Source organism: Erythrolamprus reginae, chromosome 8, assembly GCF_031021105.1.
Source record: "Erythrolamprus reginae isolate rEryReg1 chromosome 8, rEryReg1.hap1, whole genome shotgun sequence".
Classification (NCBI taxonomy): domain Eukaryota; kingdom Metazoa; phylum Chordata; class Lepidosauria; order Squamata; family Dipsadidae; genus Erythrolamprus; species Erythrolamprus reginae.
This window is the reverse complement of record NC_091957.1, coordinates 57,707,541-57,734,794: the sequence shown is the minus strand read 5'-3', so window position 1 is coordinate 57,734,794 and position 27,254 is coordinate 57,707,541. Positions and strand designations below refer to the sequence as shown.

The 27,254-nt window shown below is 47.1% G+C and overlaps 2 protein-coding genes and 1 long non-coding RNA gene across 7 annotated transcripts in view; 1 reads left to right on the top strand and 2 right to left on the bottom strand.

The window, feature by feature from the left end:
• MBNL3 (muscleblind like splicing regulator 3) overlaps positions 1–9,921 on the bottom strand; it is a 62,852-nt gene extending 52,931 nt beyond the window's left edge. For 3 of the 5 annotated variants that reach the window (XR_011559772.1, XM_070760000.1, XM_070760003.1), the window contains exon 1: positions 9,730–9,921. The gene's annotated coding sequence lies outside the window, so the exon portion shown is untranslated. Of the gene's footprint in view, positions 1–1,010; positions 1,047–9,729 lie in introns of those variants that run through there. The other 2 variants (XM_070760004.1, XM_070760001.1) reach the window with 2 other exon arrangements.
• A 634-nt stretch (positions 9,922–10,555) lies between these two features.
• Positions 10,556–14,715, top strand: LOC139171615 (uncharacterized). The gene is made up of 3 exons (XR_011559771.1): positions 10,556–10,719; positions 12,133–12,292; positions 14,681–14,715. It is a non-coding gene; the product is annotated as an uncharacterized lncRNA (long non-coding RNA).
• A 7,146-nt stretch (positions 14,716–21,861) lies between these two features.
• Positions 21,862–27,254, bottom strand: part of HS6ST2 (heparan sulfate 6-O-sulfotransferase 2) — a 94,935-nt gene continuing 89,542 nt past the window's right edge. The window contains exon 2 of the mRNA XM_070759999.1: positions 21,862–26,127. Coding sequence (XP_070616100.1) covers positions 25,443–26,127 — 685 coding nt within the window. The 3' untranslated portion in view covers positions 21,862–25,442. The remainder of the gene's footprint in view (positions 26,128–27,254) is intronic.

The following is a 27,254-nucleotide window of genomic DNA, read 5'->3' as shown; positions in this document are numbered from 1 at the left end:
GCGCGCCCCTGGAAAAGCGTACAGGGAACGGTGCCCGGGGCCGCTTTAGCCGCCCCCCGCTCCCCCCGCCATCTCCCCGCGACTGCCTGTGCCGCTGCAGCCGCGGCCCCCCCCCCGCTCCCACCGCCAGTGCCCTCCCGCCGAGCCCCAAAGGACACTTGCCGATGACGACAGGGAACCTTCAGCTGGGCGGGCGCTGCCGTGCCGGTGCCTCCGACCTCCCGGTTCCTGCTCGATGCCGCGGTTTCTGGCGCTCTCCTGCTGGGCCCCAAAGAAGGAAGGCGGGAAAAAGGCGCGAAGAATGGAGCTCTCCTTCCTGCCTGCCTTCTTTGGGACCCAGCAGGAGAGCGCCAGAAACCGCGGCATCGGGCAGGAGCGGAGAGGTCAGAGGCACCGCAGCGCCCTGCCCAGGCGGCACACCGGTTGGGAAACGCTGACATACAGTACAGCAGGCAACATTTTCTAGGCGCCAGACAACATTTTCTAGGCGCCACTGGCGACCAGGCGCCTGGGTTTGTCGAACCTTGCCTTAAAAAGTTGCCAAGATTAAGAAATGCTGTTTTAAAGGTCTCCCTCCACTTAAGAAAGACCAATGGAGATTCTGTACTCAAACCGGTCCTTCTTTCAGACCATCTGCCCCATATATATTTTATGTTTAGCAGTTGAGTTTTGGAAATATTGTCCTTGAGAGATCTTTTTCTGGGGCAGAGTCACAAAACCGTGGCCTCAAAGGGAAATTTGAATATTTATTTTGCTGATCTTCTGAGCCATAAGCAAGGCAAGCTTGCTATTATAGCTCTTTAACAAACCGAGATTAAATAAACTGGGTCTGTCAAAATGAGGCCTGTTGTGTGTATGGATGGATAAAAGTTGGCAGAAATTAGTAAATACATTTGGACTGCACAGATGCTCCCCCCCCCCCAACTTGGTCATTTTATAAGACTTTTCCTACTAATGAAAGTTGAAATCTATTTTTTTCTACCGAGAATTATATTTTTATTCAAGCATACCTGATACGTGGCTGTGATTGGGGAATGTGCCCATGGTGCATATTTCCTACTGCTCCATTCATCCCAGGCTCACACGCAAAATGAAAATAAAATCTGAAAACGAAAACTGAACCTTCAAGGATTCTTCCACTCCGGCCTGCACCCAAGCCCATGTGATTCCACATGACTGAATACAAATGGTTCTACTCTGCGCTTTGCACAACTCCTGTCGTCCAACAGCAGCAAGGGCGTTTCAAAGAAGAAGAGGGGGGGGGAAGGGGAGGGGGGGAGAGAAAACTACAGGCCATAAATAGCGGATCGACATTCCCACCCATTAAACTATTTTCTTTTTTAACCCTGCTGTTCTGTTTAAGAAAAGTAACAAATCTTCTGTTCCCGGGTCACCCTGACCCGGACCGAAAACTCTTCATTTGCAGTGCTTATGTTTGGTCTTTTTGAAAGCTTTTTTCACTTGGAAAGTAGTCTGAACATTTCTGCACACAATGATATGAAAATTGAAATGAAAAAAGTAAATCTTATTGGTTTATTTTGAGGATATAATGCACGCCCCCCCCATTTTTGTGAAATTTTTTTCAATTTATGGATAGTTTTGCTTGCAAAATGCATTCTATTTTACTAAAGTTGGTATGGGATTGGTAGCTTGAACATTTCTGAACATAATGATATGAAAATTGAACTTGAAAAATTGATGCATATTGGTTTATTTTGTTGATGAAATGCATGCCCCCCCGTTTTTTTAAAATAGTCTTCACTTTATGGATAGTTTTGCTAGCAAAATACATTCTATTTTACTAAAGTTTGTGTGGGATTGGTAGCTTGAACATTTCTGAACATAATGATATGAAAATTGAACTGGAAAAATTGATGCATATTGGTTTATTTTGCACATAAATGTATGCCTCCCCCCGTGTTCAATTATTTCAATTTATATAAAAATTATGCTGTTAATTTCAAACTTACATACTTTTTTTTAGTAAAATGGATTTCTTTCATAAAATTAGTCCTCTGGCTACAATGTGGTTGATTTTCAAAAGGATATTCCAAATATTTCTAGACAAATATGTATAAACAGTGACAATAATGGCACATAGCAAGGCCGGGGGTGGGGGGTGGCCTTTTTGTGGCAAAAATAAACCAATAAGAACCATTTTTTTCAGTTCATTTATATTTTTCTTATATTCAGAAATGTTCAATTTAGTATATCAAACCTTTTGGGGGGAAATTCCTTAGGGATTTGTAGCCTTAAAAAAATAGAAATTGACACGAAATTAAAAAAGGATGGGGGGGGAGGGGCTTTTTGATCAAAATAAAAATATAAGTCTCAATTTTTCCAGTTCAATTTTCATATCATTATGTTCATAAATGTTCAAACTAGTTTTCCAGTTGAAAAAGTTTTCAAAAAGATCAAATTCAAGTACCTAAAAAAATTATTTTTGGTCCGGTCATATACGAACAGAAACAGACTCGAAGTTATGATTTTTTTTTGCCCAGAAAACAATTAGCCACCACCCCAAAAATATTTTTTGATGATCAGCATTGTTAAATTGAGTAAATGAATGCCTAAGATTTTAAAGAATATTTCGGATTTGGAGGATAAAAAAATAAAAAGTGAAAATGGTTGCAAGCAGCCGAGGGGGGGGGGGAGGCCTTATTTCTGATATTAAAAAACCAATAAGAATCATTTTTTTCAGTTCCTTTATATTTTTCTTATATTCAGAAATGTTCAAGCTACCAATCCCACACCAACTTTAGTAAAATAGAATGCATTTTGCAAGCAAAACTATCCATAAATTGAAAAAAAAATCACAAAAACGGGGGGGCGTGCATTATATCCGCAAAATAAACCAATAAGATTTACTTTTTTCATTTCAATTTTCATATCATTGTGTGCAGAAATGTTCAGACTACTTTCCAAGTGAAAAAAGTTTTCAAATTGACCAAACATAAGCACTTCAAATGAAGAGTTTTCGGTCCGGGTCGTATGTGACCCGAACAGAAGATTTGTAACTTTTTTTGCCCAGCAAAAACTAAGCCCCCCACCCCCCAAAAAAAATTCTCATAGAGAGAACCCCTGAAATGATGAACCAGCATGAAATTTCAAGTTTCAGATATGCAGGGAAAATTTTTTACAGGGACTCAAACTTGGCTTCGGGTCGCATACGACCCGAACAGAACAGCAGGGTTAAATAAAAATAAAAGTTTAGTAGTAGTAAGGAACATACTGTACCCAATGGTCAGAGATTTATGCTAGCTGAACAGAAGAACATTCACAGAATGGCTACATGGAAAAACACATTGACTTCTCATCAGAGACCGTGAACAGGAAGTTGAATGAGAGAGAGGGAGAGAGAGAGGGAAGGAGGGAGAAAAGGAGAGAGAGAGAGAGAGGGAGAAGAATGAAGCAACTCCACTCTTGCATGTTACAAAACAAGTTCAGCAAAGCAGCATTTCCTGCCACTGGCTGCATCTGCTCCCCACGGTGGAGAGAAACTGCTGCATGTGGTGCCTGCGTGTGCAGATTAATTCTCCTTTCTAATTGTCCGAATGCAGGGAAATCGCAAGAGGAATCTGACTTCTCTTAGAGAAGGGACACAACCAATGGCAGACAGCGGAGGGGGGGGGGGGGAAGGACGTTTGCAAGGCCACCCACTCCCAAGCCCCACAACTGCTCATGCCAACAGTGTGACACCTCACACGGGGTGCTTGGTCTATGGCGCTGCACCCATCCTAGGCCAGGCCTTGGCGCTACCAGACTCCCAATCAGGGACACTTTCTCCCACTCACAAACTTTATTAAAAGGCCTGGGCCCTTTCAACAGCAGCTGCAAGCCAGAAAAGCTGTCTAGAGCGCTGGTGAGACTCCATTTGGAATAGTACTGTGTCCAGTTCTGGGGACCTCACCTACAAAAAGATATGGATCACATTCAACGGGTCCAAAGACGGGCTACAAAAATGGTGGAAGGTCTTAAGCATCAAACGTATCAGGAAAGACTTCATGGACTCAACCTGTATAGTCTGGAGGACAGAAGGAAAAAGGGGGACATGATTGAAACATTTAAACATGTGAAAGGGTTCAATAAGGTTCAGGAGGGAAGTGTTTTCAATAGGAAAGTGAACACACGGATAAAGGAGCACAATCTGAGGTGAGTTGGGGAAAAGATCAGAAGCAACGTGAGAAAATATTATTTGACTGAAAGAGTAGATGCTTGGAATAAACTTCCAGCAGACGTGGTTGGTCAATCCACAGCAACTGAATTGAAACCTGCCTGGGATAAACATAGATCCATCCTTAGATAAAATACAGGAAATAGTATAGGGGCAGACTAGATGGACCAGGAGGTCTTTTTCTGCTGTCAATCTTCTATGTTTCCAGAAGTTCCTCTTGGCTTTTCGGCACAGAGAGAGAAGCTTTTTCCAGCGCCAGACCTGCCTGGAGCATGGTGGCCCCCACCCAGGAAAGGGAAAACGAATGCCCCCCCCCGCCTGTCTTTCCCCCTTCTCCGCCCCTCCCAGCAGGAGCTACTCCTCTTCCCTGGCCTGTGTCTCCGCAAACCCTTCCGTGGGCCTCCCGCTCTTGACACAGCCCAAGGTTCCAGCTCTGGCGGTGGGTGGTGACCTGGCGCTGGGGGGAGAACGGGCCGTGTGCCAAAAACAGAACAATAAATGGCACTGGGCACACGGCAGCCAGATTCGGTTGAGAGGGCTGCCAAAAATCCCCCACTCCTTTTGCAAGGAGGGAGGGGAGGGAAGGAACTCCCTTAGGGGAAAGCCTGCCAGCCGCCCTTTGATCCACAGGCCGCTTGCAGAAAGCAACCCATTTGCCCTTGGGGCCACCACGCACAAGGCGCTGGGCGAGCCACGGGGTCACCCCCCCCCCCATTACACCCTCTGGGCATGGAGTGACCCCCCCTCTCTCCCCTATGCAAAAGCAGCTCCTTCTGATCTGCCAGGGTTGAGCTGAGTCACGTCTGTGCCGGATTTCCCCAAGAGAGCCCTTCAGGGATGTCTTTAGCCGCGGTGGCTGAGGATGCTGGGAACTGGAGTCCCAACCCATCAGGAAAGGGCCAACGGGCCTTAGAGCAGTGTTTCCCAACCTTGGCAACTTGAAGGTATTTGGACTTCAACTCCCAGAATTCCCCAGCTAGCATTCACTGGCTGGGGAATTCTGGGAGTTGAAGTCCAAATATCCTCAAGTTGCCAAGGTTGGGAAACCCTGCCTTAGAGAAGAGCGATGCTAAAGAGGCTCTGGAGTACCCTGGCCTTACTTCCTAACTTTCACTCCCCATTTTTTCCCTTTCCCCCTGATAGGGGCTTAAACACTCTTTGTCCAGAACAAGCCTAATATGGGAAGCCTCTATGGATTCCCAAAACCAGCTCTGCCTCTTTCTCAGCGCTTCTCTCCTTTCTCATGTGTCTCAAAGGAGTTGTAGGAGGACAAGAGATTAATGCGCCTTCAGGTAAAATAGTGAAAAGTTGATGTAGTTTGCCCATCAGAAACAGCTCAAGCGTCGTTTTTTCCCCCATTTCTGCATTGTACGTCATATGTATATTTATTTTTAATCTTTTTCAACTTTTTTATTGAAATTTTCCATGATTTTTATATATTTGCTATTTTTTACTGCAGTGCTGTATACCACTCAGCCATTTTTTTGTGAGACAGACCGGCCATATAAATTTCATAAATAAATCAATTGATCTAACAGACTGAAAGAAAATAATTTGGGAGATTCAGTTAATTTTTCTAGATTTGGGAGACTGATTCAGAGGTTCAACTAAACCATTGTACCGCCTTTAAACCCAACCCTCCACACATATAGATAGACACAATACACAGACAACCAAATTCTTTGTTTACCAAGCCTCAAACAATGCCTGCTTTTGATAGATGACCACAATTATGCTAATAACCTAGGTCCAGAACATGTGACAAAAAACACCCCTATTAGATAGTTTGCAATTACATCCACAGTTATTAAGAATTCTTCTCACTTTTTTCTTGCCAATGTGAAAAGTGTGTTGAGGATACAATTGAACATTTTGCTCATAATACCCACAGCCAAGGGTGCACATGAACACTTCACACCCAAAGGGGGAAGGCAGAATGTCTCCTAAGAGGGGACAATTTTACAATCTCTACCCTCAGCCATACAAAGTCACAAACCACCTGGAGGTCACTGGGCGAAAACTCGACACAGTATATATGAGAGTTCACATGGAGCCTTAGGAGCCTAAAATCAATTACCGGTACTATTACCAGCAGAACTTGAATATTTTGGAAGGCAACTGATGCCAAAACTATTTTTTAAATTGTAGTTTTACCTTCTCAACTTTACATTATCGTGGCACTATTTGAATACTGGTTATTTATGTGGCTGTCTGGATTTAAAGATGCAGCCCACCCTATTTTCTTTTCCCCACGGAAGGTGACGTGTCTTCTGGCAAAAAGGCAGAAGGTTTCTCACTCGGAAAGACGGCTTGTGTCTGCTTTGAAATTTAATAAAACAATATTCATGCCCCTGAGAGCCAGTGGCAGGCCTTGGATCTGGGTCGGACTTGTAAACATGTCAGAAGAATGGTGCTTAGATCCGAGACACCAGACTAGGCGTGGCCTTGTCCGAAAGTGTATAGACGGGTGGCTCTTTTTTCTGCACAATTCTGGGTCCTCTGTCCACCTGAAGCTTCTGGGTTTAGAAGCCATGTGCCATGATAATTTATTTATTTATTGGATTTGTATGCCGCCCCTCTCCGAAGACTCGGGGCGGCTAACAGCAATAACAAGATAGCATACAATAATAATCCAATACTAAAAACAATTAAAAACCCATTATTATAAAAACCAAGCATACATGCAACTTTCTCTGGATTCTGCATCGAGTAACCACCTCCCCAGATGTAATGCAGCTGTGGACATCGGCTGTGTCCAAACTGAAACTTAAGGACGCCGGAGCCCAAGGAGAAATCTTCATTAGCAACCGACTGCCACAATCTCTGGGGCTCTTCCAGAAAGAAAACCTGGCCCAGATCAATCAGAAGGCGGCTTCCTCGTCAGGCCTAAGAGTTAACATGTTCTTAAACTTCCCAAAGTTTGCTGGATACACACTGCAACAATCACCTGTGGCTCATGTGGCAAATCCACAAAGTCAAGTCAGAGGGAAGGTGAAGCCTCCCACCGGGGCTGCCAAGTGACATTTTCAGCTGTTTCAGAGTCACCCAAGCCTCATGTTCACGTCCACGTGGCCACCTGAAAATCTGCTGATCTGCCCTCTGCTTTTTTTGTTGAGACAAATCCAGTGGCTCACTTCCCAAAAGTGTGTGTCTGACACTGAGCTGATGGAAAATTACCCCACTCACCTCTAATGACTTCCTTCAAGACGACCATTAATTTTACATCCAACCAGAACTGCCCTTTCCCCAATATTCCTCCCACGGATTATTAAAGCAATCTGAGAGAAGACTCAATGATTTATCTATTTGTTCCAGAGAATATTCAACCTGAGATCCTAGGGCTGCGTCTGGCCAAAAGCTTATTCTTGACTGCAGAATAATCCTACTGACAACACTCAATTTTTAATCAAGGCTGAATGATAGGTAATTGAAAGAAAAAAATCTGCATTCGTCTTGGCAGTGCCTAGGGAAAAGCCTGAAATGCAGGCAAGGGTGTCGATCTGCTAGTCTTTCCCATATGGTGACTTCCATACGTGGCTGACTACAATTCCCATAATTCCAGGGGGCTTTTATTGGGTCATACTGGATAGGAAAAAAAGCCTGTACTCTAAAGATGGCGAGGGATGCCCTCCAGACACCTCAAAATGGCCTGGACTGTGTCCAAAAGCTGGTTTACAGATGGCTAAAGCTGAGTTATGGCAACAACCAGCTGTAAACTTCCCCCTTATCAGGGAAGGGAGACGCCCCCCCCTCTGGGGCACCACCAGGCTCTGAGAAAGAGCTTCAGAGAAGCTCCACCTTAGCCGAGAAATCGAGGCTCGACAGGAAAGTTTCCCTGCTTAAAACCTTGCGCCACAACAACCGTCTCACATTTAAGAAAACCTCACAAGGTTCGTTTTTCTCGCCATGCACACACACACACATCCATACAAGGCTGTGTTAGTTCTCTGGATCATATAATATATGTAGGTATAGGCATAGTTTTGTGTTTATCATGTTTATGGAGTGTCTATTGGAGGCAGTGACCTTCTGAGAGCTACACATGAAATTTCATTTTAAAGCATGCCGATTAGCGTACATTCAAAGCGACAATAAAGTTATTCTAAGTCTAAGCTCACCAACTGTACTGGGGGAACCGGCTTTCGCCACGAGGCTCCCCAGTTCTTCCCTGGCCAGTCACCCTGGAGGGCATCCCATCTCTTCCCCCCCCCCCCTGCAATGCACTGCAATGCTGAGAAAGCACCTCTTGCCAATGCAGAGGGAGGGCAAGTCAATGGGGGGGGGGCTCCTCCATAAAACTCTCCCCAGGAGCCCCTTCTAAGCTTTCGGAAGGGAGCCTTTGGGAGAGCTTTATTTATTTTATTTGTGATTTATATGCCACCCAATTCCAACAGGACTCTGCCCTATTCGTGCCGGGGGTTTGTGTTGCTGATCAACTCCACAAATCCCCCCCACTAGCCACCCTTCGCTTTCCACCAAAAGCATTTTTCATGCCTGTTCTGCACATTGCTTTTTTTCCCCTTAAAGGTTTTATGTCCCTTGGGCTCAAACCCCCTGGCCGGAAGAGAAGAGTGAGTTGGTGCAGGCCCAGGAAAAGACCACCCTCCTCTTCTTCTTTACTTCTTCCCCCCCTCCCCAAGAAAAGCCTCACCCAGGATCGAACCCGCAGAGGCCGAAACTCCTGCTCCCTTCTTTGAGGGGGGGAGAAGCAGCGGCATCTTTCTCCCCACCTGGCTCTCCGTTCTTTTTTTGGGGCAAAGATTTTTTTAATTTTTTCACTCCAATCCCATATGCAAAATAACACACCACCAATCTTGAATTACATTACAATAAATCGGTTTTTTTTAAAGTTGGCTATTCATAATCCACCCAATGCTGCCTCCTTTTTACATTTGACATCTGGCCAAAAATAGTTACTCCAATTTCTTATCTGCATTTAAAAAGCTATTAGCTAATACACCTTTTTGGGCTGCTTCTATTCCAAACACATCTAATCATTTGAGGCCATAGTGCTTCAATCTTCTCCATATTTCCTTAATATTTTATTTATTTACTTATTAGATTTGTATGCCGCCCCTCTCTGAAGACTCCCCCCCCCTTGAGACACTTTAGCTGGAAGAAACGAGCGGCGGGGGGTGCGGTTGTCCCCGTTTGCCGGGCCTGCCGGGTCTTCAGATGGGGGGGATCCTGGGAGTCGAAGTCCCCCCCCCACCTACTCCCCCGCCCTTGTTTTCCAGCGGGTGATCCGGGCTTCTGAGCAGGTGCAGAGCGCGCGGCCTGGCCGGAAGGTCGCGCCCGTCCCGCCGTGAGTCAGCACCCCGCCCGTCCCTCTCTTTCCTTTACACCCCCCGTCCCCGTTCCCCCCCCGACCCCCCTTTGTCTCCAGGCAGACCGGCGGCGGCGGCACTCAGTGCGCATGTCACGTGAGGCCACGGTTGGGCCTAGCCGCCCGCCCGTCAGGCAGGCCCGTCGGGTGAGCCGAGCCCTCCTGAGGGAAAGGGCGGCGCGCGCCAGGCCCGGCCAGCGCCCTCCCTTCTTGCCCTCCCTGGCCTTACCTTGCGCGGCGCTCCGCTGCTTCTGCTGCTGCTGAGGGGAGCGAGGCTGAGGCGGCGGCGGCGGCGGGGAGAAGCAGCTCTCCGCGGGCCCTGGAGGCGCGGGCGGCGGGCTGGGGCTGCGGCGCGCGCCTAGCATGAGGGGCTCGTGCGGGCCGCCATCTTCGGAGGGAGGCGCGGCGCAGCGAGGCGAGGCAGGCCGGGCCGGGCGAGGCGAGGCGGACGGGGAGGGGGGAGGGAGGGAGGGAGAAGCCGCAGAGCCACCCCCTCCTCCTCCTCCCGCCCTCCCTCCCACCCAACGCGGCGGCGCCGCAGCAGCAGCAGCCAATCAGAGCGCGCCAGGAACTCCAACGCCCGGGAGGAGGGAGAGGCGGGGCTGGGGGCGTGAAAAGGGGCGGGACTACGCATCTGGGGGGGGGGGGTTTCTCTCCTCGCCCCGCCCCCTCCTCCCTTCATTCACTCCCCGTCTCCTTTTTCCCGGCAGGCCCTGGCGGAGAAGGTTGCCATAGCAATGCTCGCCTCGCCCACCCCTTCACCGCGAGGCCTCGGCGGACCTCGCCAACGAGGGAGGGGAAAGTTTTCACTGGCTTGCCCATGTCCCCTCTGGCTTTCGTGGGGTTTGAAGGGACGACCGGCGGAGATTAAGCGTGACATTCCCCGCCGCCTCCACACTCCCACCACCAGCCGAGGCGCGTCCGGAGCGGCGTTGCTAAGCAACCCCGCTTGGCGACGCGCCAGAGAGAGCGCGCGCGCGATTCTGACGTCATCGTGGCTAAGGGAACGGACGCCCCGCCTACTCCCGACTTCGGGATTTAACGGACGCCGCTCTGAGGGGAAATGTAGGCCCTCTTGGGGCCTCCGCATTGTTTCCCACCCGCTCCTTAAGAAAAGCCCAAGGCCCGGCCCTGAAGGAGGGAAGAGGGGAGGGCGTTCCAGGTTGCGTGTCGGTGCTCCTTCAGACGGGTCGGAGGTTCAGACACGTGTATGGGGCAGGTCAGGTTTTCTTCCGTCAGAGCTTTTATAGGGCGGGAATAGTAATTCCACCTGCTGCCCCCCAAACATGTGGAAGTAGCCTCCACAGAGCAAATCCAGACGTTTATGTCACCCTCCCTCTTCTCCCTGATTTTTTTAAAAATGCTCTTTTCAGGTAACTGCTTAGGCCTGAAATGGGAACTGGAGGGGCTTTGGGGTGGGTCCCTTCCAGCTCTTGTTATTCATTCATTCCATTCACTCGTTCAGTCAACTTCTATGCCAGCCAATCCCGAAGGACTCGGGCCGGCTTACAAAATGATATAAATACAAATATAAAAAGTATATAAAATATAAAATCAAGTGCCTTCATTGGGGATTTTAACACTGACGACCTTAGTGGAGCACTAACGAAAGCTTAGTTAATTTTAGTAGCTTTTAATTAATTTTGAAATGTTCCGGAGATCACAGTGGCTGCTGTTGCCTCTTCATTTATAAATACAAAAAGACACAGAGCAATAAGAAGTTATATTATAATAATATAATATATCTAAAACTAAAACCCCGTAATAAAAACCCATTTGTTATAAAAAGTCAAAATCACAGGCATACACACCATTCATACAATTTGGCCATGAAAAATGTACAAATTCATAACCCCCCAGGCCTGCCGGCAGAGCCAGGTCTTTGTGGCCTTACAGGAGGCCAGTAGGGTGGGAGCAGTACAGACATTGGGGGGATAGTTGGTTCCATAGAGCCGGGGCAGCCACAGAGAAGGCCCTCCCCTGCTATCTGCTATCATTCTGCTGTCATCTGAGCAAGGCTGTAAAAGTCAGAATTGTGGCTTGTGGCTGTAGCAGATGCACTTTTTCTGTGTCAGAGGGGCAAGGGCAGCAGCTTCATTGCCTGGAGTTCCCCAGGGAGGTCCAGAAGGCCAAGATGGTGGCCACGGCTGCGCACCCATCCACCCCCATTTTGAGAGGCATTGCAATTGTGTGAATGGGAATGATTTTAAATGTTATTAGAGCTTTTAAAGTTTTTTAGCTATATTAATTGGATTTTTTTAGGTACGTATATTGTTTATTGTTTTGATATGTTGTGAGACGCCCCAAGTCCTCGGAAAGGGGCGGCATACAAATCCAATAAATAAAACTGCACCATCCTGGCTTTGGGGACCCCTCCCTGCCAGGACCCTCCATTGACTTCCTTGGCAACCTCCCTTTGACCAAAAAGCTTTTTTCTCAGGGTGTGTGTGTTGTTCCCAAGAAGATGGATCAATCCCTTTCAAAGCATTTTGTTTGAAAAGAAGTGAGACTGGGCTCAAATACAGCACAAAGGACTGAACAAAACCAGTGTGTCAGCCAATCCTTTGTAGAACAGGACGATGGTCTTCGGTGCCCTGTAAACCGGCCCCTGCTTGCCTCTCCCATTCCACAGAAGCAGAGGTCATCCCAGGACAGAGCACTTCGGAGCCAGCTGTTCCCTCTTCTGGGCCTGAGAGATGAAGAACATTCCTGGCGTCTCCCCTCACAGCTGTTCCTACTTATACAGCAAGGAGAGATTGATTTGGCCCCTTCATCAAATTCCAGGAGTTCAGGTATATCAGTCCCACATCTAGCGGGGCTGTTTACTTTCCAGATTGAGTTAATTGAGGGCAAAAAAAAAAAATGAATCCAGCATCAGTTGGGACCTTTGTTTGCAGCAGTTCAAGGAATTTGAACGTCAGTAGTAACTACAAGACACACCAAATTCCTCCTATAGACCACGAGAGAGAGAGAAAGAGGGAGAGAAGGAGAAAGTGGATGGATGGATGGATGGATAGATAGACAAATAATAGATAATAGCATATTGATGGATGATAGATATAAATAATATCTAATAAGTTAGATAATACAGATGATATATTGGTAGAAATATGATATAGATAGATAATCATAGATAATAAATGTCATTGATAGATGATAGACAATAGATAAAAGATATATTGATAGATGACAGATAAGTTAGATAGGTTAGATAATAAATGATATATTGATAGATAATAGATAAGTTAGATAATATGGGTGATATATCGATAGATAAATAGATAAAGACAGATGATAGATAATAGATGATGATCAATAATTGACATAGACAGATGATAGATGATTAAATAGCTGATAGACAGACAGATATGGATGGATGGATGCCTGCGTAGTTTCATAATAGATTTATTTATTTGTTTATTTATTAGATTTGTATGCTGCCCCTTTCCGTAGACTTGGAATTGTGAAAAAGGAGGTGGGGATCTATTTCCTTTTCCCTGCCTGAGGCATTTTTTCTCACAAGCTATCAGAGAATCCACTGCATAAAAAATGGTGGCACTAAATAAAAATCCCCAGAAAGTCCAGTTGCCTCTTGAAAAAGCACCTTTGGCACAACCAGACCTGAATGGCTGAGAGTCTCCACAGAGGGCACGAATAAAAGGTGCGCAAACAAAGCCACCTCCCAAGATGCCAGCCAAGCTTTGGGAAACCTGTCATGGTGGCAACCTGGTACCTGACTGCTATTTGGGCCCTGAGTTGGTAGCAACGCGGTTCAGGGCTCCAGAGAATATATTTGTTTACCTGCAAATCACAGGGCTGTTGCATAGAATTGAGCAAGCTTAATCCAACTCTGGGGAAGTCAGGGTGGTGTGTAAACTCTGCCACCAGATCAGAAAGCTTGGGGGGGGGGGGTCTTGCCCTGTCTTTGCACTCCCCCCCCCATTCCAGGCATCCCAATCTGAAGCTGTTTTGAAAACTCTTAACATACTTGAGGGGTCCTTGTGTCCAAGAAATACTGACTACACAAACAGACCAGTGCAGCGAGAAGAAAAAAAGCTTTCCGAGTCCGTAGAAAGGGCAGTTGGATTGCAAGCCCATCAGAGAGACAAAATGGGTCACGCTAGGAGAACAGAAAGAAAGAAAAATCAATTCTTCCAGATGCCTGTGAAACTCAGGATGGAAAAGACTCTTTCAATGGTCAAATGCCAGACCGCTTGGAGCCAGCTTGGAGCCAAAGGAACAGAATTTAATTTCCCACTTCTAGAACTGAGAACTGAGTGCACTGGGACAGGCAAAAATTCTTCTTCTTTTTTTTGGCAAAACCCAACCCAGACTGGTCCAAAGGAATTCACTGCCACATGATCAGGTAGCCAAGCCTTTGCCCTGAGGAGGAGCATCTGCCCGACAATGGAGAAAGGAGGCAGAACCCAGAGGAGGAGGAGAAGCAATGTAGTATGCGAGAGGAGGGCTTGCAAGGATGGCCTGGGAGAGCCGAATTAAGCCACCACCTCTTGCGACAAAGCCTGTTCCCCAGCAGCTGTCAGTCATGGAAAAATCCAGAGAGCCACCCAGTCCTGTAGTTAACAAGCAGGAAGAGGGAGATTGTGATCCCACTGTATAGAGCGTTGGTGAGACCCCATTTGGAATAATACTGTGCTCAGTTCTGGAGACCTCAACTACAAAAAGAGATGGATCAAATTGAAGGGGTCCAAAGACGGGCTACAAGAATGGTGGAAGGTCTTATGCATAAAACTTATCAGGAAAGACTTCATGAACTCCATCTGTCTAGTCTGGAGGACAGAAGGGAAAGGAGGGACACGATTGAAACATTTAAATACGTTAAAGGGTTAAATAAGGTTCAGGAGGGAAGTGCTTTTAATAGGAAAGTGAACACAAGAACCAGGGGACACAATCTGAGGTGAGTTGGGAAGATCAGAAGCAACGCGAGAAAATATTATTTGACGGAAAGAGTAGTAGATCCTTGGAACAAACTTCCAGCAGACGTGGTGGGTCAATCCACAGTCGCTGAATTTAAACATGCCTGGGATAAACACATATCCATCCTAAGGTAAAATACAGGAAATAGTATAAGGGCAGACTAGATGGACCATGAGGTCTTTCTCTGCCGTCAATCTTCTCTGTTTCTAGTTGATAATGGGAGCTTCTCTCTCCTTTATCAGCAGCTTCAGCTAATGAACCTCTGGTAGTCCCGATCCTAACGAAGCTGGGGATCCTCTCAAAGAGAACTTCTATAAAATCCCTCTGATGCTCTTTGGCTGCTGATCCTGAGTTTAACAGCAAGGCCGGCATTCAACTCGGACTCTCCTGCATATCGTGCACCCCGAATCTCTGGAAGCCACTGCAGAAATTCCCTTGAGACATGGTGGCTCAGTGGTTAGAGTGCAGTACTGAGGACTACTGCTGTTGGCTGCTGGCTGGCTGCAGTTTGGCAGTTCAAATCTCACCAGGCCCAAGGTTGACTGAGCCTTCCCTCCTTCCGAGGTGGGTCAAGTGAGGACCCAGATGGCTGGAGTCAAAGGCTGGATCTGTAAAACCACTTAGAGAAGGTTATAAAGCACTGAAAAGCAGTATATAAGTCTGAGTGCTATTGTGCTATTGAGACATGTGCCAACTAAGGAAAACATTAAAAAACTATGCATTTAAATCCAGGTAGCATTCAGATTCTAATAACTGCGTGGATCTATAAATAAAAAGGTCTTTTTTCTCTCTCTCTTTTTCCCCCTCTAGTGCATGTCCTTTGGGGTCAGTGCTGTCCATCTGCTTTCTCAGCCTGAATTTTGTGGCAATAACCCCCTCCCTTCACCTGCCCAAAATAGATTCCCCAAAACTGCCAGGCTTAGCAGCCGCGGTGACATAGAACATCCTACATCCGAGCATCGGTGGCCTTAGCTCCGCAGGGATCCTGCCAACTATTAGAATAATTCAGGCTATTTTGCAAATCCAATCTGGGGAAACAAATTAAAACTTCCAAGCCCCTTCATTAGATGGCGGGGGACGGATTTCTCGAGAGGGGGCGAGGCCTGGCACCATCGGAGCATCGGCAAGCCCAGCGTTTAAACCAATTAGCCTCTTTTCAGCAGAGGAACGAGGCGATGGAGCGAAGCGCCAGAGAGGCCTCCAAGTTGCCAAAATAACAGCTGGAATCGGTGGCGGTGCAGGATTTGCCCTTGGAAGGAAAGCTTGGAGTCCTGTGTACAGTTCTGGTCACCGCACCTCAAGGAGGATAATAATGGAACTGGAAAAGGTGCAAAGAAGGGCAACAAGGATGATCAAGGAAATGGAGCCCCTCCCTTATGACACCAGGTTGCAACACCTTGGTCTCTTCAGCCTTGAAAGACGGCGTTGAAGGGGGGACTTGATCAAAGGGTATAAAATCCTGCATGGGATAGAAAAGGTGGATAGAGAAAAATTATTTTCTCTATCACACAATACAGTACTAGGACGCGGGGTCACTCCCTAAAGCTCCCAGGTAAGAAAGTGAGGACAAATAAAGGAAAATATTTCTCCACACAGAGGGTCGTTGGTTGATGGGATTCCCTTCCAGAAGAGGTTGTGACAGCTGTCAGCCTGGAGAGCTTCAAGGCAGGATGAGACAGATTCATGGAGGATGCCAAGTGTATCATACGTAGTTATTAAAAGGGATGTACAAGTGCTGCCTCCATGTTGGTTGAGGCAGGCAGGGTTCCCTTGGGTCCCATTTGTTGGGGGTCCAAGGAAAGGGAGGCTCTTGCCTTCTCTTTCTGCTCAAGATCCCCATGGACAATTGGGGGGCCACTGTGGGACACAGAATGCTGGACTTGATGGGCTTTGGCCTGATTCAGCATGGCTCTTCTTATGTTCTTAAGCTTTGCCTGGGCCTGGCACACGTGCGTTCACCTGGCTAGATCTCCAAGCCTTAAAAAAAGGGTGGGAGGGTTCTTGGCAAGCCGACTCTGCCCGACTGGTTCTACTGCTGCTCACCAGGGAGGGAGGGGAGGGCAAGGCGTGGCGGCACCCTCCCTCCACCCCACTTTCTGCCCCGGCTGAGCAAAGGCAGGCCGGGCGAGACGCCTGCAGGATGCTTTTCCTGGGGTTGCCAGGGAAGGTGGTTGAAGGCAGGACGCCGAATAGAAGGAGGAACCAGTCTTCCGCCTTGCACGAGTTCCCAGAGATCGGGGTTTGCAAGGGCAGCGTTTAAAGGATATTCTGAATATTCATCGCCTGTCCGTGGAGTCTTGCTGGCTCCTCAGTGGTTTCCCTTCCAATCTCTTGTCTCTTTGGAGGGTGATTTCAAGCAGCTTTGCCACGCAGTGGGTTTAAACCAGGGCTCCCCAAACGTGGCAACTTTTAAGACTTATGGACTTCAACTCCTCCGCATAAAAGACGGTGGCACTGAATAAAAATCCCAAAGGTGCTTTTTCAAGAGGCAACTGGACTTTCTTTTAAGACACGTCTTAAAGTTGCCAAGTTTGAAGGCCTCTGATTTAAACACTGCGGCCTGTTGTTGTGCTGCCTTTTTTTTAAAAAAATGATTTGCTTTGTAGCTTTTGGTTTATGGTTAAGCTGAACTTACCTGTTAGCCATTTCCTCTCTCCCCCTCGAGAGTGGGGATCACGCCCTCCTGCAGGAGAAGAATTGTGACGCCGGGGTTGAAAAAGGGAATAACTGGGGCTTTGGAAAATAGGGAGCCAAACCTTCGTTTGCAAAGGAGTCCATGTCAACCCGAGACTTTGCCCCTACCGAATACCTAACTTTATACGGCCGCAGTTGTCTGGTTGGTCTTCTCAGTTCCGTCCTTGGGAGGAGGAAGAGGGTTACAAATGATAGCCCATCCCCACCTTATATATACATATTTTGCATACACCATATGTTTTGGAGTATAAGACCCACCTTAGTTTTTGGGGAGGAAACGGGGAAAAGAATCTGCTTACCAGGTATTCATCTGGCTAGCGTCCTTAGCCAGCACATTACAGTATTTTATCCCCTGGTTAGAACTTAAAAATAAGACTTATTTGGAGAGAGTATCAAGGAAAGAGCTTGCAAGCCAGTAAGAGCTGGGAACATCATTAGCACCTGGAAAGAAACATTCAGAGCAAGTAGAGCAATGGAAAAAAAACCCTGCAAAGACTTAGGGCTTGGAAAACATTCTTCACAGAGAGTAAGAATGAAAGAGCCTGCAAGTTAAGAGCTGGGAAGATTGTCAGCACCTGTTTAGGTCTGGAAAGAAACATTTGGAGCAAGTTAAACCAATGGGGAAAAACCCTGCAAAGACTTAGGGCTTGGAAAACATTCTTCACAGAGAGTAAGAATGAAAGAGCCTGCAAGTTAAGAGCTGGGAAGATCGTTAGTACCTAGTTAGGGCTGGAAAGAAACATTTGGAGCAAGTTAAACCAATGGGGAAAAACCCTGCAAAGACTTAGGGCTTGGAAAACATTCTTCACAGAGAGTAAGAATGAAAGAGCCTGCAAGTTAAGAGCTGGGAAGATCGTTAGTACCTAGTTAGGGCTGGAAAGAAACATTTGGAGCAAGTTAAACCAATGGGGAAAAACCCTGCAAAGACTTAGGGCTTGGAAAACATTCTTCACAGAGAGTAAGAATGAAAGAGCCTGCAAGTTAAGAGCTGGGAAGATCGTTAGTACCTAGTTAGGGCTGGAAAGAAACATTTGGAGCAAGTTAAACCAATGGGGGAAAACCCTGCAAAGACTTAGGGCTTGGAAAACATTCTTCACAGAGAGTAAGAATGAAAGAGCCTGCAAGTTAAGAGCTGGGAAGATCGTTAGTACCTAGTTAGGGCTGGAAAGAAACATTTGGAGCAAGTTAAACCAATGGGGAAAAACCCTGCAAACACTTAGAGCTTGGAAAACATTCTTTGCAGAGAGTAAGAATGAAAGGGACTGCAAGTTAAGAGCTGGGAAGATCGTTAAGCACCTAGTTAGGGCTGGAAAGAAACATTTGGAGCAAGTAGAGCAATGTGGGAAAAACCTGCAAAGACTTAGGGCTTGGAAAACATTCTTTGCAGAGAGTAACAATGAAAGAGCTTGCAAGTTAAGAGCTGGGAAGATCGTTCAGAGTATAAGAGGCACCCAAATTATCAGCCTCTTTTAGGGAGGAAAAAGGTGTGTTTTATACTCCTAAAAATACGGTAATCTCTTTCTCAGCCTTGGCCATCCGATCTTCCCAGTCACCCACCTTGTGGAAGTTACCAGGGACTAGAGGACCCCTGGCCTAGCAGCTCTTTGCTGGGTTTCAAAATTCCTCTGGAAGGCCAGAGGAAAGGCAGAGCCTCTCTCAAGGGCTGGAGGATCCATGCCTCTTTCGGACAATGAGATTAAGGTCAGACAAATGGGGGAGGGGGAGAAGGAAAGTGCCCTACATGAAAATACTGTACTATAAATCACATTTTCTTGGCTTTACTGCCCCCTGCAGGTTGTTTTCTCTAGCTGCAGGAGGGTGGGTGGGCGTTTGTATTCTTTGCTCAAACCAATGAACATCCACACTTCTATTAAACAACAACAACAACTTTGGAGCAGGGAAAGTGACCTGGGTAGTTTTCTGGTAGCCAAAAAAGCAAACAATGAAATCTTTCCATGCAAACAAATGCATTTTTATATACCATATTTTTCAGAGTATAAGAGGCACCTTAGTTTTGGGGGAGGAAAATAGGGAGAAGAATCTGCTTGCCAGGTGTTCATCTGGCCAGTGTCCTCAGTCTGGTCAGTTTCAGCACATTGTTTTATCCCCTGGTGAGGGCTGAAAAAGCCTTTTTCGGAGGGAGCAGGAATGAAACCAAACCTGCAAAGACTCAGGGCAGGAAAAACTGCTTTGGAGGGAATAGGAAGCCGGGAAAATTGTTAAAACCAAGTTAGGGCTGGGGGTGAATGCTTTGGAAAAGCTACATTCAAAGTATTTTTATTTATTTATTTATTTATTATTTATTTATTGATTTGATTTGATTTGTATGCCGCCCCTCTCCGCAGACTCGGGGCAGCTAACAATAATAAAAGAGCATATGACAAATTTAATATTAAAATAACTAAGAAACCCTTATTAAAAAACCAAACATACACACACACACACAAACATACCATGCATAAATTGTATAGGCCTGGGGGGAAAGGAATATCTCAATTCCCCCCACGCCTGACAACAGAGGTGGGTTTTAAGGAGCTTACGAAAGGCAAGGAGGGTGGGGCAATTCTGATCTCTAGGGGGAGCTGGTTCGAGAGGGCCGGGGCCGCCACAGAGAAGGCTCTTCCCCTGGGTCCCGCCAAACAACATTGTTTAGTCGACGGGATCTGGAGAAGGCCAACATTCAAAGTATAAGAAGCACCCAAATTTCCAGCCTCTTTTAGAGAGGAAAAGGGTGCATCTTATACTCTGAAAAATACGGTACTTAGTAAAATACAGAGAGAGCCTTCAGCCAAATAATTACATGTGGTTTCTCTCCTAACACTTATCAAATGAACTGAAACCAGCAGAGAAGGTTAAAAAAACCTTCATCACTATTTTCAATTCCACACTTTGAAATTCTATTTATTTTGATTGTCACCATGGGGACGGGCGATATTTTGTGCGAGATGGCCGTTGAATGGGCTCCTGGAATCCTCTTGTGGGCGGCCGAAATCTTCCCCCAAACCTCCACTGAATTTGGCTCGAGAGAAATGCTCATGTGTCCAACTTCCAGAATAAAACCCCGTCTCTCAGTCTTCATGGAGAGTCTCAGTCAGCCAGGTCACGGTTGTCCCAAAGTTGCTTTTTGAAAAGGCCACTGGGCTTTCCTGCGGGGGTGAAACCCAACAGGTTCTGACAGGTTCTGGAGAACCGGTAGTGGAAATTTCGAGTAGTTTGGAGAACTGGCAAATGCCCCCTTTGGCTGGCCCCAGAATGGGGAGGGAATGGGGATTTTGCAGCGCCCTTCCCCTGCCACGTCCACAGAACCGAAAAATGGATTTCACCACTGCTTTTTTGGTTCCTCCTTGAGGAAGCTTCTTAGATGAGAAGCGAAACATCTTCAAGGAAAAACAAAGTCCAGTTGCCTTTCCCAAAAGCAACTTTGGGGAGGTCCTGGCTACTGATTGGTGTTGGAAAGCAGAATAAAAACACACACACACACACACACACATTAAATGCAGACTTGACATCATCATGTAGATGAATTTTCTAAGTCCCAGTAGAGTTTTTTCGCAAGTGTATCCACTGACTTAACCATTTGGAGAAAATAAATATACAGTCTGGAATAAAAAATCTTGTCTCGATGATCAGGTGTCCTGCCCCCTTGTGGCCACAGAGATGCCTGCAGCTTCATCAGCTGTTTCAAGGTCGACTAAGATGCTCCCTTTGATGGCACCCCAAAGTAGGCATCAGGATATCTCCGCTACTGTAAAATGGGACAGAGAGGAATTTGGCCAAGGTTTAATTTTCTAATATTTCCTTTACTATAATAATAATAATAATAATAATAATAATAATAATAATGTGTTCCTAGAATCTCTACCTAATGCTTGGTTCCCTGTGACCCCCGGGGGATCTCCAAACTCGACAACTTGCGGACTTCAACTCCCAGCATTCCCTGGCCAGCTAGGTTGTGCAGGAGAATTATGGGATTCGAAGTCCACAAGCTTTAAAGTTCCCAGGCTTTGAGAGTCCTCATTTAGACCGCAATGGGGTTGTTCTTTTTTTTTTTTCCTTTCAAGACACACAGCAGAATGTCTTGTGATGGTTTGTTCTTCTTAGCCGCAACAATTCACCCCTGGGTTTGCTGTGAAGACGACAGCATAGAGACACCTGTTACATAGAAACATAGAAGACTGACAGCAGAAAAAGACCTCAGGGTCCATCTAGTCTGTCCTTATACTATTTCCTGTATTTTATCTTAGGAGGGATCTATATTTATTCCAGGCATGTTTAAATTCAGTGACTGTGGATTTACCAATCACGTCTGCTGGGAGTTTGTTCCCAGGATCTACTACTCTTTCAGTAAAATAAGATTTTCTCACGTTGCTTCTGATCTTTCCCCCAACCAACCTCAGATTGTGCCCCCTTGTTCTCGTGTTCTGTTTCCAATTAAAAACACTTTCCTCCTGGACCTTATTTAATCCTTTTAACATATTTAAATGTTTCGATCATGTCCCCCCTTTTCCTTCTGTCCTCCAGACTCTACAGATTGAGTTCATTCAGTCTTTCCTGATACGTTTTATGCTTAAGATCTTCCACCATTTTTGAGCCCATCTTTGGACCTGTTCAATATTATCCATATCTTTTTGTAGGTAAGGTCTCCAGAACTGGACACAGTATTATTCCAAATGTGGTCTCTGTGACAGATCCAGCCAGAGCAATTTCAATAACCAACCCGCAGTCGAAGTCAGTAATTCAAGTTTATTTTATCAACCCTATTGATAAATGAAACCATCCGAGTCAGTTGAATTCGACTAAACCTGCCCCCCTACCCTTCCCACCTTCGCCAGTTGTAAACCTATACAGTTACATAGCGGCCTATCCTGGAAGCCAGAAAAAAGTGTATGGTTATGACAAAATCATAGGCATACCAACCCCTATATACAACAAACAGTATACACAAAGAAAAGGCTTTTGTTGCTGTTGTTGTTGCTGCTGTAAATCCTGCGCACCACAGCGCAAGGGCAAAATTGTGTCTCTCGATAAGGGTCAGCTTCTTGGTCTAGAGCAGTGGGGGGAACTCTGGGAGATGAAGTCCAAATATCTTCAAGTTGCCAAGGTTGGGAAACACTGCTCTAGAGCCAAGCATCTCTCCTTGTTAGAATCAATGCAAGATGCTAGAATGGCACTTTGTGGATTCCAGTTTAAAAACACGATGTAAGCTCCCTCCCTCATTTTTTTGGGCATCTTGCTAAGAGGTGCCTCATCCCACTCCTCTTGAATTATTAAAAGTTTTAAGGTTCCGAAGCAGCGTTTCTTAATCTTGGCAACATTTAAAACAGTGATGGCGAACCTTTTTTCCCTCGGGTGCCGAAAGAGCTTCTGTGCGCAGTATCGCACATGTGCGAGTTCCCACACCCATAATTCAATGCCTGGGGAGGACGAAAACAGCTTCCCCATCCCCCGGACGCCCTCTGGAGGCCGGAAATGGCCTGTTTCCCAACTTCTGGTGGGCCAAGTATGCTCATGTTTCGACCTCCCCAGCCTCCAAAGGTTTCCCTGGAGTTGGAGGAGGGAAAAAACACCCTCCCCCATCCCTCTGGAGGTTTTCTGGAAGCCAAAAACGGCCTTCCCAGAACCTCTGTACAAGCCAAAAATCAGCTGGCTAGCACACACATGCACGTTGGAGCTGAGCTAGGGCAACGGCTCGCGTGCCAGCAGATATGACTCCGTTCGCCACCACTGGTTTAAGATATGCTGGCTGTGGGATTCTGGGAATTGAATTCCTACTGTCTTAAAAGATGCCACTGGCCTAAAGGAACTCCTGTTGCAAGAAACTCCGAATTGGCCCCAATTCTACATTGGTTTCTTGCTAACTTTGTGGCCTCCAGGTCTGACGAACAGGACAAAATTCTGAGGACTTCAGTCTTAGCGCAATGGGGAGAAGCAGCTGTTGGCCTGCCAAACTGACCCTCAAATTATGTCTTTTGCCTCGAGGCTTCTTATAATGTAATGTCCCATAAGTGTTCAAAAAAAGGGGCGGGCAGGGGGCTGGTTAATAGTCAACATGCTGGAAACCACTTCCCTAGAGTTGGGAAGGAAAGTTACGTGAACTCATATGTTACGTAACACTTATGTTACGAAGAACATAAAATGGAAATGAACCCTCCTCATCAGGGTAGAAAAACTTCAAAGCCCAGAACACGTACGATTTATCCTTGCGGTCTTCACAAGAGTTTTTGCATAGAGATTCACACGGTCCATGTGCGTCCGATTGCCTACTTCCCCATTTTCTTGACTGTTTTCAAGCATCGGGGGGGGGGGGGGGGAGAGAGAGAAAACCTCCCCAAAGTGGAACCTTTCTTGAAGGGGCCAAGCAACAAAACCCCCTCAATGGATGCCAAACCCATTCCAAAACATCTGGAATGCTCCAGCTGCTGTGCCTATTCTGGACACCCACCGGACAATGGGGAGCCAGTGCTGTAGGCCAGGGGTCAGCAACCTGTGGCTCCAGAGCTGCATACGGCTCTGGGGGGATCATGTGACTAGTGGAAGCGAATAACGAGTTGGCCACGCCCACCCAGGTTTTGTGGCTCCCGGTGTTTTCTTTTCTATGGGAAACGGGTGCAAAAGGCTCTTTTGAGTGGAGACCTCTGCTGGAGGCTAAGAGAAGTCCAATCTTGGCACCTCTAAGATCTGTGGACCCCGACTCCTAGATTCCCCCAGCTATCCATGCTGACTGGAAAGTTCTGGGAGCCCACAAAAGTTGCCAAGGTTGGACACCCCTTCCGTAGACTTGGGATTCCTGCCTTGAGAATTGTGTTGGGTTTCCACTGGGTCGCAAAAAGTGTTTGAAAAGCAAAACGAATGCTGGAGTTGCCCCCCCCCCCTCCTCTGATGAAGGCTGCTTCTATTGGGAAACAGCCTTGGCCATAATAACTCAATATAGATATATATATTTCTTGCAAGATAAAAGCTTTGCCCCCCTCTCCCCCTTCTAAAAGAATACACACGTTGCAAGAATTATTATTAAAGTGGACGGAGGGCACGGGAGGCCATCTCTCTTTCCCCAAAACGTTCAAATCTTCCCGGATACTTTTTAAAAATGCATTAAAATTCAGCCTGTTCATAGAAGGCTACAGTTGCGTTTTCTGGTGCCAACACTCAGCAAACCATTGGGTCTCTCTCTCTCCTTCCCTCACTCCGTCTCTCTCTCTCTCTCTCTCTCTTTCCCGCTATCCTAAAATAAAACAGGCTTGGGCTCCATCAACGGCAGCGGCAGTCGAGATTTTTCTTTTTAAAAAGCGATTAAATATTGATAGGCCCAGCTCCTTCCCCTCTTTGCTAAAAGCCAATTTACACCAGACGATCATCAACAGTTTTCTTTCTCCTCTTCTTCTTCGCAAGCCTTCTCCCTCCAAGCGCTCCTTTGCTTTGTTTTGCGGGCCCGTTTGCAGCCTTTCCAAAAGGTGTTCATGAAGCCAACGCCAAACTTATTTATTTTTTTTAAAAAAGGGGTCTGAAATGATTCTTTTTTGGAGTTTTGAAAAGGGATGCTCAATCCACTCCCCAATAAGGTAACAGAGCCGAGAAGCAGGAAGAGCCCTGATGTGACATGTCGGTTTTGAGTGGCAAAGCTGACCCAGGAAGCTAATCCTGGCTTGGGACTCACTTTGTCCACCCATGGCCATGCTTTTAGTGGCCCAGAGGCAGCCCCTTCGACCTGGGTTGCCGGGATGCCAGGGATGGAGCTTCAGAGAAGTCCCACCTCTCTATGGCAGGAAGTAGTAGGGGGCGCATGGACTATGCTCAAGAGACACAGCAATGAAAAACGTTAAATAAAGAGCATTAAATGGAACTGTTGACTTCTCCAGTTGTTGATGGTACCAGGCTGAAAGGAATAAACGAACGGGTCATTTGCAGCTACACGCTGCCCAATTTTAATACTCCCCTTTTCCCTGTTCTCTGAAACCTGGATGGAATATAAAAAAAGCACCAGAATCTCAGCCCACCTTATTAAAATGCAGAAACGGCTCCCCTGTGATGCCACCCCCCATCTCAGGAAACCCTCTTCCTCCTCCTTCCCCCCTTCCAAGTCCTGGTGGCTCAGCCTCCGCCGTTCCCACTTGGGATCTGCCAAGACATCCTGGTCGACGAGAATGAGGGCCTGCCAGGTGTCCCAAGACTTCCCAACCTTTCCGCCTTCCCTGACAGAGACCGACCCGAGACAACACAGATGAAAAGGTCCACCCAACGAACAGCACGACACTGAATGCAACAAGGCTGCCCAGCCCTCTCCCCAGCTCTCTGTGCCCTTCGCTCCCTCCTTTATCGCCACTGTTCCACGTTGCCGATATAATCCGCGGTGGCGTTCCGGCTGTCCTGCTCTCGGTTGAGGCCCAGCTTCCGTTGTTCCTGCCGTTTCCGACGCGCTTCCTGGTGCTCCTTCTGCCGGGTGAACTGGTACCGCTGGAGGAAGAGGTCCTTTGCGTAATCGTAGAGGTCCACGTCTAAAAAATTGAGGGCCTCGATCCGCCGCTGGGTGGGCCCCTCAATGTCCACGCTGGAGGCCCTGGTGGTGTTGTACTGGGTGAAGGGTGAGATGAAGTTCATGTTGAAGGTCTTCTCGAAGAGGTACTGGGTCTTCCGCTGGAACTCCGTCAGGCCGAAGAAGGCCATGCGCTTGAGGTTCTCCTTGGCGCTGTCCAGGAGGACCTTGTTCCGCTGCTCCTCCGGCATGACCGACAGGTTGTAGCAGCCCACCAAGCTCAGGTCGGCCAGCATGCGGACCTGGCGGTTGTTAGCCAGGTTGTAGGGGCAGTCCATGAATTCCTGCAGGGAGCAGCCCGACCAGTCGTCCCCCGAGTAGCAGCTCGGGAGCTCCTCGGAGGTGGGCGACCGCCCGTCGCAGACGTGCAGCGAGGCCTTCCAGGTGGCTCCCCTCTGGACGTGCCTCCATTCGCTCAGGTAGCGGGAAACAGGGTCCCTCAGGATGGTGATGTAGTAGTAGTTCCTGAGGGAGGAAAAGAACAACAAGGCACCGTTAGGCAGAGGAAGGCTCCGTGGGGCCCTCACTGATAAGCAACTGCAGTTGTAGTGACGGGCTGCTGCCCCCACAGGTGGGAGTGGAAGACACAGTGGGGGTAGTAAGTTTATGGACTATTTATTATTATTACTATTATTACTATTATTATTTCTATGTCGCCCCTCTCCGAGGACTCGTGGAAGCTCACAACATATAAAATATATAGTACACAACATATTAAATCCAATGAACTAATTAAAAGAATTAATTTATTAAATACTTAATAATTTCTTTTTATTGTCCTTCCTTCTCTAGTATAGTGATGGGTCCTTGGGTGCCAAAAGAGCCTGGGCATGTGTTTTCACACATGCGTGAGTGCCCACACCCATAATTCAATGCCTGGGGAGGGCGAAAACAGCTTCCCCCGGCCCTCTGGAGGCCAGAAACGGCCTGTTTTCAACTTCTGGTGGGCACAGTAGGCCTGTGTTTCCCCCTCCACAGGTGCAAAAAAGGGCAACAATTAAGATCAAGGAATGGAGCCCCTCTCTTAATAAACCAGGTTGCAACGCCTTGGTTCCTTCAGCCTTGAAAGACGACGTTTAAGGGGTGACTTGATCAAAGTGTATAAAACCATGCAGGGGATAGAAAAGGTGGATAGAGAAAAAATATTTTCTCTATCACACAATACTAGGATGAGGGGTCCCTCCCTAAAGCTCATAGGTAAGAAAGTGAGGACAAATCAAGAGAAATATTTCTCCACCCAGAGGGTCCTTGGTTTATGGGATTCCCTTCCAGAAGGGGTCGTGACAGCTGTCAGCCTGGATAGCTCCAAGGCAGGATGAGACAGATTCATGGATGCCAAGTGTATCAGTGGTGATTGAAACAGATGTCCAAGTGTCTATGCCTCTATGTGGGTTGAGACAGGCAGGGTTCCCTCGGGTCCCATTTGTTGGGGGTCAAGGGAAAGGGAGGGTCTTGCCTTCTCTTTCTGTTCAAGATCCCCATGGGCAATTGGGGGGCCACGATGGAACACAGAATGCTGGACTCAATGGGCTTTGGCCCCATTCAGCAGGGCTCTTCTTATGTTCTTATCTAAGGGCTTCCCTGGAGCCGGG